At 44.6% G+C, this 11,315-nt stretch overlaps 1 protein-coding gene across 1 annotated transcript; it reads right to left on the minus strand.

Moving 5' to 3' along the window:
* Nucleotides 1–351: 351 nt before the first annotated feature.
* On the minus strand, nt 352–1,774 carry LOC123064523 (uncharacterized). Its single transcript, XM_044487990.1, has 2 exons — nt 915–1,774; nt 352–807 (listed from the first exon to the last, which is right to left on the minus strand). The coding sequence occupies exons 1-2, from the start codon at nt 1,536–1,538 to the stop codon at nt 739–741; spliced, it is 693 nt and encodes a 230-aa protein (XP_044343925.1). The 5' UTR covers nt 1,539–1,774; the 3' UTR covers nt 352–738.
* Between the last annotated feature and the right edge of the window lie 9,541 nt (nt 1,775–11,315).

An 11,315-nucleotide genomic window follows, 5' to 3' on the forward strand; every position in this document is an offset into this window, starting at 1 on the left:
GCGTAACGTGACGTACTCCCAGCCATAAAGCGTGCAGACGTAAAAAAAAGGCATAAAGCGTGCATGGACGGAGCCCATGGACCGGGCCGCACCCGCAGGCAGGAGGCGCACAAAGCGCGCGTCGGCGTCACCGAACGAACCAACGAACTTGGGGCACGGTCCCGCAAAAAAGACTCTGCCTCCCTCTGCCCACCGCCCAGCGCCCACCGCCCACCGCCAAGGCCGGCCGAGCGGTGCCAGGGTTTCGAAGCCGCCCGGTCCCCGGGCCCACGCGCCAGACACCCAGAAACGCAACCCCTCCCCGTGCTCGCGCTCACTACTCACCACGGCCATTAGCACCAATAAAAAACATCTCCCAGAAATGAAAAAAGACGAAAAATTTCCATGCACAGAAGAAGCATTGAGATTGCAAATTTGCAACAGAGATCGATGTTAACGATTGTACTGAGCGGACCACATTGCGTCCTCCCAATCCGCTGATGATACTACGAGACACAACCACCACTGCTGGAGAATCACTGACTAGTCATGAACCATCACTTGCACTTGCTGCTTACCACTACTGCTGCTACGACTACTAGCTGAATGCTGCTGGGATTCACATCAGCCCGACCCTATATGGTCAATTAATGGATGGATTATGTAGAGCTCAGCTCACAATGGCGGCAACCAATTGAATTGCGATCGGCGAATTCGCTTTGCTTTGCTTACTGTTGGGTTGAGTTGAGCGGGAGCGGGTCAGCGATCGTCCGGCACCCGGTAGAACTCGGCGGTGATCTCCGATAGCCACGCGCCGGGGAGTAGCATCTGGGGACGGGGAGTTTCACGGAATTACAAACGGGTCCCTCGGGGAGGAGCGGCAGGGGCTGGAATGTAATGTGAGGGGGAAGAGCAGAGGAGGCACGGGAACTCACATCGAGCTGCTTCTGCACGGGGCGGGGCCGGCGGCGCCGCGGGCGGCGGCGCGGGCGCGCGCCGGTCAGCGCGTACACGTCCTCCTCGATCTCCTCGGCGGAGAGCGTCGCGGAGAACCGCGCCCTGCCGAGCGCGTCGGCGCGGACCAGCCTCCGCTCGCGCTCCGACGCCTGGGGCGAGGCGCTCGCGGCGGGCGCGGGGGACGGCGGCATCAGGGCGCGGCGGCGTCGTCGGGTGCGCGCCTTCGACGGACGCGGAGAGGCCGCCTCGACGACCCCCGGGGACTCGTCGTCGTCCGCGGCGCTGGCACCGCCGCCCGGCGCCGCCGCCGCCGCCTCGCGGAGGCCGAGGAGGAGCCTCTCGCTGACCTCGTCGAGCTGCTGCGAGGAGGACCGCCTGGCCGGGGCGATGGCGTCGCCGGCGCGGTTGACGGGGGCGCAGCGCAGCATCCGGTGGCTCCCCCACGTCTTGAGCGTCGACGGGAGCGACGACAGGGCCCCGCGGCGCGCGCTCGACGGCGTCATCACCGCCTCCACGGCCGCGCCCCCCGCCTCCCCGGCGCCGCCTTCCGCGGTGGGATCCGACGGCAGAGCCGCGGGCGGCGGCTCCGCCGAGATCACCATGGCCGGGGGCGACGTGGCGCCGTCAACCCTGGCCCCTGCAGCCGCTCCGGCTCTGGCGGCTGCGGCGGCGGCGGCGGCGAGATGGGTAGGGCGTGGACGTGGTGAGGAGGAGAGGAGAGGAGAGGAGAGCGAGATGGACGAGGAGGAGGGGTGGGTTGCCTGCGGCGATGGAAGCGTGGGCGAAAGGGAAAATAGATGGAATAGTAGGCGTCTGGGGTGAATAAGTATCGGGGGCCGCGTGTGCGCGCGTGAGTCCAGCGGGGCTATTATGGGGTTTTCGCCGCTGATTTAGTACTACTATGTCTTTTCTTTGTGGATTATAATGGGATGGTGCGTGTTTTGCCGTTTGATGTGGACTGGTGTGTACACTCCATTTCTCTTCGAATTTCTCATTTCATTTTTTTAAATCATTCTGTTTGTTTCTTTTTTTTGAGGGATAAATCATTCTGTTTCATTGTATATGAATCACCATTTTTTTTGAGAAATGTTTCAGTGTACCTGTTTACATCTTTTTTTTTCTTAATGTAATGCAGTGTTCATCTACACATTAGAAACTTTGTTCTATGATGAAATCAATGATATATTTGTAGAGGCAACATACATTTCGCTAGTCAAATTGATGACCTAAGAAACCATGCCCTCTTTACAAACTCGGATAGAGGCAGTACCTATGTTCATAAATACATATCATCGTAGTACTAAAACTTGCGTTATTTTTATTATTTAGACATTTAAAACAATTCAATAGCGAGGTTGACACAAATATCTTTACATTTTCATGAAAAATAGTATTGGAATCTGCTTTTTGTGTTTTCTTACTAACTCTTTGAACTCATTCAATGATAAATTCCATTAGCCCCTTTAGTACTAAAGCAACAACGATTAATATGGATTGGAGAGAGAGTATATACTATTTAGAGGCATCATATGTTTCACAAATCAAATTGATGACTAAAATGCCATGGCCGCTTCACAATTCTGGATAGAGGTAGTAGTAATGTGTTCATAAATACATGTTATCATATCACTCGTTTTGATTATTTAAACATTTAGAACATTTCACATTGTAACATAGAACTAATATATTTTAATTTTTCATGAAAAATGGTCTTATATTTTGTGTTTGCTAACCAACTTTAAAAAAGATACTAACATAATATTTCCTTCTTTCCTTGTAAGAGGGTGCATAAAAATCACCAACTTTCAATAAAAAAGTGCATGGTTAACTATGGTTAACTGACAATCTATATTTACAAGTTTTTTTTAGGATACATTACTACGAGCGTTCATTGGATCATCCACCAGTCCTTCACCCGTCGTTGTATGACCTTCCCTTCGAGCAATGACGCTTCTCTACCACGCTTCTATCCGCACAGCCGTTTTCGGTTCCAAGTTTAGAGCATAAGAGGTAAAATAGGAAGTTGGTATTCGTATCTGAGGTGTGCAACATGTTATACAAGACATATTGATGAAAAACTATGTCATGTATAAGACACCTCGACACTAGATTTTGGGCTCATTTGATGAGAGTGGTTTCTAAACCAATGGCAATTGGGGATCAGAAGTGGTTTGGTGATCGCCTCCCCTCCATCCAATTTCCTCCTTCCACCCGAAACCCCTCACATCCCTAATCCCTTTTCTACAAAGAATTTATTTGGTAGACATGGTTAGATGCATGGTAAAACTCATATCATTCTAGAATTAGATAATAAAAATCCATTTGCTTTCAGTAGTTAGGAGACTTCCTGGTCTGAAAACTTTCAGTAGGCCTTAGAACATCCAGGCAGAAGACTGTGTTGTTGGTATCATCATATTGACTTACCCTAGCTTATAAATGTGGTTGAGGAAGAACAATTGGCATGGTGCTACCATATGGTTTTTGTAGAAGACTATCCAAATATGAAACATTCGTGGATTCTCTCATAAAATTGACGGAGCAAGGAGAGTGATGGATATAATAGCGTATGATGATGATAATGGTATGCTTTTCTTACGTGTGGATGTTGGCCTCTACGTTGTTCAACTTGAGTCAATCAATCTGTGAACTTAATGGAATATGTTTTATGAAAAATGAGGATCAGTGCTGAGATTTCACGGGCCTTGGGAGAAACTAAAGTTGAGGCCCTCCATGGAGCTCTTTATTTTGAAATTTCTGAAAATTACATTTTGAAGTTTCAAAAAAATCTAAAAAACACACACACATTTGTAGAGATGTACAATACATATGCGTAAAATTTAAAGATGGTATACATTATGGTGAGAGCTACATAAAAAGACAAAATCATGATTTTGAAAATGATGAAGAGTATGTGTACTGTTCACTATTAAAAATGCATGATTTTTTCTTTTTTGTGTAGGTCTCGCCATAATTTATTTCATCATCAAAATTTATACACATGTAAAACACATCCACAGAAACATGTATGGTTTTTTCAAGAAACGTCTGAAAATTTCAAATCATGATTTTTGAATTTACAGAAAAAGAGCTCCATGAGCCCATCCTCCAAAATACCCTACTCCCTTTATATGCTTATCTAAAATGTATTTGGATTGTATGCATATAAAAATAATTACTCCCACACCCAAAATGCAAGACATGCTTGATTTTCCATGGTATTCAATGCATAATTTTGATTGTTAGTACATACTGTTCTATATGGATTGTACATTTGTGAATTATACTAGAAGCCAGTGTGTTGCAATGGGAGATAAATATTCTACTATATTAGTTAGCGAATTACCTACTCATATTAGTGTGATTGTGTAAAAATAGTATTTTATTTTGTAAGAATTTATTGGATAAAAAAATGGTAAGTCGAAAAGATGGGACAGTGGTTTTCAGGAAAAACCCGGTTGAAACCCCCAAGAGATTGGAGTATAAAAATTATGACAGAGAGAGACGGGAGTAGGACTAAAAATTAAGTCATCGATCTTGCATCAAGACACCCCTTGTGATGTGCATGTCTAACTTTGGGACAAAATTGACCCTTCCATCTTGCATCAAGACACCCCTTGTGTTATGCATATATAACCGGAAAAACTAACGCCCACATGTGTGAGCATTTGCGCATCGTCCACACGCTTCCAACACAACTCATTTTGCCGCGTTTGAACTGATGACATCGGCAGAATTTTTTTTGGTTTTCGGCTTAAAAATGTTTTATCTCCTAATTCAAAAAGAGAATTAAAAATCTATTTTCATCATTAAATCCGTCTCGACGAGATCTTCAAAACTAGACCCCATGTTGATATGTTTCGACGGAAAAAAATTTTGCCCAAAAATTGCGATGATGTTTACACTGTAGTTTCCATAGTGCTTAAACTAAAGTTGCCATGTGGCAATTTTAGTTTGTAGATCATGGCAATTTTAGTTTTTTGATGATGGCAATTCCAGTACTTTGACCATGAATATATTATTTTTTTATATGAACCATGGCAATTTTAAGTGCATGTATCATGGCAATTTTAATTTATGGTGCATGGCAAGTCTAGTTTCTTAATTCCTGTTTTATAATATGTCAAAATTTACTTTTAAATGTAGAAGAAAATAGCTAAAACATATCATGGCAACTTCAGTGTAAACATTATGGCAATTCACGTGCAATAGACATGGCAACTTTTAACCTAAAAAAGTTCGTCGAAATATATTGATATGGGATCTAGTTCCGAAGATCTCGTCGCGAGGGATTTAATGGTGAAAAACGGATCTTCAATCGGATTTTTTAAGAGATAAAACATTTTAAAAATCGAAAATCGAAAAAAAAATTCCACATGCATGCATGCGGTGATATGGCGTAGTCTGTGTGTGCTATAAGGCGTGTGGGCGGGTTTGGTTCCCACCACACGTGTGGGCGTTAGCGGTGTCCTATATAACTTTAAGAAGCATTTGAGCTTTCTATCTTTAGAAATAAATTATATTTGATAAACCAATATCGATAAGCATTTATTAGCTTATCAAATAACCCAAATCTTTATTTGGTATGGTACTAAATGGTACAATTGGTGCATTTTTCAGGGAGATCCGGTGGAAAGAACCAGAGATGTTGATGGGAGGATAAGAAACAAAAGAAAACTAGGAAAGGGAAACATACTTAAAGTTGGACGAAGTAGCAGCAGAAGACATAACTTTACGTTCTTTTAAAGTAGGAGCGATAAGCAGGATAGAAGATTGTTGTATTTATCTTGCAAAATATCTCTTTAACATAATACAACTTTGGATTTAATGTGTTTATTATAAGTGAAGTCTTAATCAAAATGTACGTACACATCATAGACGGCAGTTTGCCTTACATTTTGCATGAGAGGGGGGGGGGGGAGACACAATCCTCGGATAAAAGGGAGTTAATTGCATATAAGTACCACACCTGGGGCTAGGTTAATAAATTGGAAGCATTTTTTTATACGAACCAATACCTCTTTTAGTCCGGCTGTAACTGCCAGAACTTTTCCCTAATTAAAAATTGAATTAATTAAATTGAACATTTATTTTCTCTATCTTGTTAATTGGTGAATGAATAACCCCCTTCTCTTTTCACATTGTTCTGGATCAAGACTTAAACCCGAACCATTGGGCACAACCTCGTTCTGATATTTGGGAGGCACCCAAATTATTTCGCGACATTTGCACATGCCTACCTATGATGCGTATGCACCCCCCCCCCCCACTATAAAATGAATGAAGATATTTTATAAGGGATTTCTATTTTCATGCCCTTTGTTCTTTAGTTGTGCTCAGTTTTGCCAACCCCTCTAACTTGTGCTCACTTTTTGCCCTGCTCTGTCTAGTTGAACCTCATATATGGCCAAATGCAGAATTTCCGTTGGGTCAACCCTTTTGACCGTTACATGCATGAGAATACGACACGTGGGCCACTGTAAAGTATAGCCACGTCAGCCAACCGGCGGTTAGTCGCATATGCCTAGCACGACAATGCGTCTTTGCTCGTCTGGCCGATTCCAACGATGGCTGGATGGTGTCTTGGCCTCTAACGGTGGCTGGTGCTCGTGCGCGTCGATGGGAGGCATCATGGTGGCCGGGGGTGGACGGAAACGAAAGCAATGGGTGAGTACCATCATGGCTGGAGTGCAGTGTATGTAGGCAACAAAGCTACAACATGGATTCAAACGATTTTTTGTGCTGGTGTTGTTCTACGGCTTCTGGTTGTGCAGTTTGACACGGGCACATGACCAAATGGTCATCAGAGCATCTTCATGAGGTTATGCGGAATCAGCAAAGGGTGGTCGCGATTAATGGCACGATGGTGATGTCTGCTAGAACTACGTCAGTATTTCTTCAAAGAGGAAGGGATGATGCAGCACAGCAACGGTAGGTATTTCCCTCAGTGATGAGACCAATGTTATCAAACTAGTAGGAGAACCACGCAACACAACGTAAACAGCCCCTGCAAACAGATAACAAATACCCACAACCCGACGTGTTAAAGAGGTTGTCAATCCCTTTCGGGTAACGGTGCCAAAAATTGGCGAGGAGACGGGGTAAAGTTGTAATAGATAGGATAAATGGACCGCAAATAAAATAAAGTGCAGCAAGGTATTTTTGTATTTTTGGTTTAATAGAACTTAAAATAAAAGCAAAGGAAATTAGATCCCAAAGGCAAATATGATAAGAAGAGACCCGGGGGCCGTAGGTTTCACTAGTTGCTTCTCTCGAGAAAAATAGCAAATGGTGGGAAAACAATTACTGTTGGACAATTGATAGAACTTCAAATACTCATGATGATATCCAGGCAATGATCATTACATAGGCATCATGTCCAAGATTAGTAGACCGACTCCTGACAGCATCTACTGCTATTACTCCACACATCAACCGCTATCCAGCATGCATCTAGTATATTAAGTTCATGGAAAAACAGAGTGATGCAATAAGAACAATGGCATGATGTAGACAAGATCTATTTATGTAGAAATAGACCCCATCTTGTTATCCTTAATAGCAACAATACATACGTGTCGTTTCCCTTTATATCACTGGGATCAAGCACCGTAAGATCGAACCCATCACAAAGCACCTCTTCCCATTGCAAGATAAATAGATCAAGTTGGCCAAACAAAACCCAAACATCAAAGAAGAAATATGAGGCTATAATCAATCATGCATATTAGAGATCAAAAGAAGACTCAAATAACTTTCATGGATAAAAACATAGATCTGATCATAAACTCAAAGTTCATCAGATCCCAACAAACACACCGCAAAAAGAATTACATCATATGGATCTCCAAGAGACCATTGTATTGAGAATCGAGAGAGAGAGAGAGAGAGAGAGAGAGAGAGAGAGAGAGAGAGAGAGACATGTAGCTACTAACTACAGACCCGTAGGTCTACAAAGAACTACTCACGCATCATCGGAGAGGCACCAATGGACATGATGAACCCCTCCGCGATTGTGTCTAGATTGGATCTGGTGTTTCTGGAACTTGCGGTGGCTGGAATTGATTTTCCTCGAATACCCTAGGGTTTCTGGAATATTGGTGTATTTATAGAGCAAAGAGGCGGTGCGGGAGGCCACCTGTTGGGGAACGTAGCAGAAATTCAAAAAAAATCCTACGTGTCACCAAGATCTATCTATGGAGAAACCAACAACGAGGGGAAGGAGAGTGCATCTACATACCCTTGTAGATCGCTAAGCGGAAGCGTTCAAGAGAACGGGGTTGAAGGAGTCGTACTCGTCGTGATCCAAATCACCGGAGATCCTAGTGCCGAATGGATGGCACCTCCGCGTTCAACACACGTACAGCCCGGTGACATCTCCCATGCCTTGATCCAGCAAGGAGAGAGGGAGAGGTTGAGGAAGACTCCGTCCAGCAGCAGCACAATGGCGTGGTGGTGATGGAGGAGCGTGGCAATCCTGCAGGGCTTCGCCAAGCACCGCGGGAGAGGAGAAGGGAGAGAGGTAGGACTGCGCCAGGGAGAGGTGAAACTCATGTGTATGCAGCCCCAAATACCTCAACTATATATAGGGGAGAGGGAGGGGGCTGCGCCTCCCCTAGGGTTCCCTCCCCAAGGGGTGCGGCTGCCCCCAAAACCCATCTAAGGTGCGGCCAAGGGGGGAGAGGGGGGAAACTTGCCCCCCAAGTTAGGTGGGTGCGCCCCCTTCCCCAAACCCTAGGCGCCTTGGGCCCTTGTGGGGGGGGGGGGCGCACCAGCCCACCTGGGGCTGGTCCCCTCACACACTTGGCCCATGCAGCCCTCCGGGGATGGTGGTCCCACTTGGTGGACCCCCGGGACCCTCCCGGTGGTCCCGGTACATTACCGATAAAACCCGAAACTTTTCCGGTGACCAAAACAGGACTTCCCGTATATAAATCTTTACCTCCGGACCATTCCGGAACTCCTTGTTACGTCCGAGATCTCATCCGAGACTCCGAACAACATTCGGTAACCACATACAAACTTCCTTTATAACCCTAGCGTCATCGAACCTTAAGTGTGTAGACCCTACGGGTTCGGGAACCATGCAGACATGACCGAGACGTTCTCCGGTCAATAACCAACAGCGGGATCTGGATACACATGTTGGCTCCCACATGTTCCACGATGATCTCATCGGATGAACCACGATGTCAAGGACTCAATCAATCCCGTATACAATTCCCTTTGTCTAGCGGTATTGTACTTGCCCGAGATCCGATCGTCGGTATGCCGATACCTTGTTCAATCTCGTTATCGGCAAGTCTCTTTACTCGTTCCGTAACACATCATCCTGTGATCAACCCCTTGGTCACATTGTGCACATTATGATGATGTCCTACCGAGTGGGCCCAGAGATACCTCTCCATTACACGGAGTGACAAATCCCAGTCTCGATTCGTGCCAACCCAACAGACACTTTCGGAGATACCTGTAGTGCACCTTTATAGCCACCCAGTTACGTTGTGACGTTTGGTACACCCAAAGCATTCCTACGGTATCCGGGAGTTGCACAATCTCATGGTCTAAGGAAATGATACTTGACATTTAGAAAAGCTTTAGCATACGAACTACACGATCTTTGTGCTAGGCTTAGGATTGGGTCTTGTCCATCACATCATTCTCCTAATGATGTGATCCCGTTATCAACGACATCCAATGTCCATGGTCAGGAAACCGTAACCATCTGTTGATCAACGAGCTAGTCATCTAGAGGCTTACTAGGGACTTGGTGTTGTCTATGTACCCACACATGTATCTGAGTTTCCTATCAATACAATTATAGCATGGATAATAAACATTATCATGAACAAGGAAATATAATAATAATAACTAATTTATTATTGCCTCTAGGGCATATTTCCAACAGTCTCCCACTTGCACTAGAGTCAATAATCTAGTTCACATCGCCATGTGATTAACACTGATAGGTCACATCGCCATGTGACCAACATCCAAAGAGTTTACGAGTGTCACTAAACTAGTTCACATCACCATGTGATTAAGACTCAATGAGTTCTGGGGTTTGATCATGTTTTGCTTGTGAGAGAGGTTTTAGTCAACGGGTCTGCAAGATTCAGATCCGTATGTATTTCACAATTCTCTATGTCATATTGTAAATGCTGCTTCCACGCTCCACTTGGAGCTATTCCAAATGGTTGCTCCACTATACGTATCCGGTTTGCTACTCAGAGTCATTCGGATAGGTGTTAAAGCTTGCATCGACGTAACCCTTTACGCCGAACTCTTTATCACCTCCATAATCGAGAAACATGTCCTTTATTTACTCCAAGGACAATTTTGACCGCTGTCCAATGATCTATTCCTGGATCATTCTTGTACCCCTTGACTGACTCATGGCAAGGCACACTTCCGGTGCGGTACACAGCATAGCATACTATAGAGCCTACGTCTGAAGCATAGGGGACGACCTTCGTCCTTTCTCTCTCTTCTGCCGTGGTCGAGCTTTAACTCTTAACTTCATACCTTACAACTCAGGCAAGAACTCCTTCTTTGACTGATCCATCTTGAACACCTTCAAGATCATGTCAAGGTATGTGCTCATTTGAAAGTACCATTTAGCGTTTTTGATCTATCCTCATAGATCTTGATGCTCAATGTTCAAGTAGCTTAATCCAGGTTCTCCATTGAAAAACACTTTTCAAATAACCCTATATGCTTTCCAGAAATTCTACATCATTTCTGATCAACAATATGTCAACAACATATACTCATCAGAAATTCTATAGCGCTCCCACTCACTTCTTTGGAAATACAAGTTTCTCATAAACTTTGTATAAACCCAAAATCTTTGATCATCTCACCAAAGCGTACATTCCAACTCCGAGATGCTTACTCCAGTCCTTAGAAGGATTGCTGTAGTTTTGCATATTTGTTAGCGTTCTTCAGGATTGTCAAAACCTTCTGGTTGTATCACATACAACCTTTCCTCAAGAAAACTGTCGAGGAAACAATGTTTTGACATTCTATCTGCAAGATTTCATAAATAATGCAGTAACTGCTAATCCAATTCCAACAGACTCTTAGCATCGCTACGAGTGAGAAAGCCTCATCGTAGTCAACTCCTTGAACTTGTGGGAAAACATCTTAACGACAAGTCGAGCTTTCTTAATGGTGATTCTTACCATCATTGTCTGTCTTCCTTTTAAAATCCATCTGTACCCAACGGCCACGACCATCAAGTATTTCTTCCAAAGTCATGGATCCTTTCTCGGATTTTATGGCCTCGAGCCATTTGTCGGAATCTGGGCCCACCATCGCTTCTCCATAGCTCGTAGGTTCATTGTTGTCTAGCAACATGACCTCTAAGACAGGATTGCGTA

This window comes from Triticum aestivum, chromosome 3B, assembly GCF_018294505.1.
Source record: "Triticum aestivum cultivar Chinese Spring chromosome 3B, IWGSC CS RefSeq v2.1, whole genome shotgun sequence".
Taxonomy (NCBI): Eukaryota; Viridiplantae; Streptophyta; class Magnoliopsida; order Poales; family Poaceae; genus Triticum; species Triticum aestivum.

Excerpts from the sequence above, each read along its gene's own strand:
- LOC123064523 (XM_044487990.1), bottom strand. The coding sequence starts at position 1,538 with ATGGTGATCTCGGCGGAGCCGCCGCCCGCGGCTCTGCCGTCGGATCCC. Across the intron at positions 808-914 it reads CCGTGCAGAAGCAGCTCGAT|ATGCTACTCCCCGGCGCGTG; the intron begins GTGAGTTCCCGT and ends CCCCGTCCCCAG.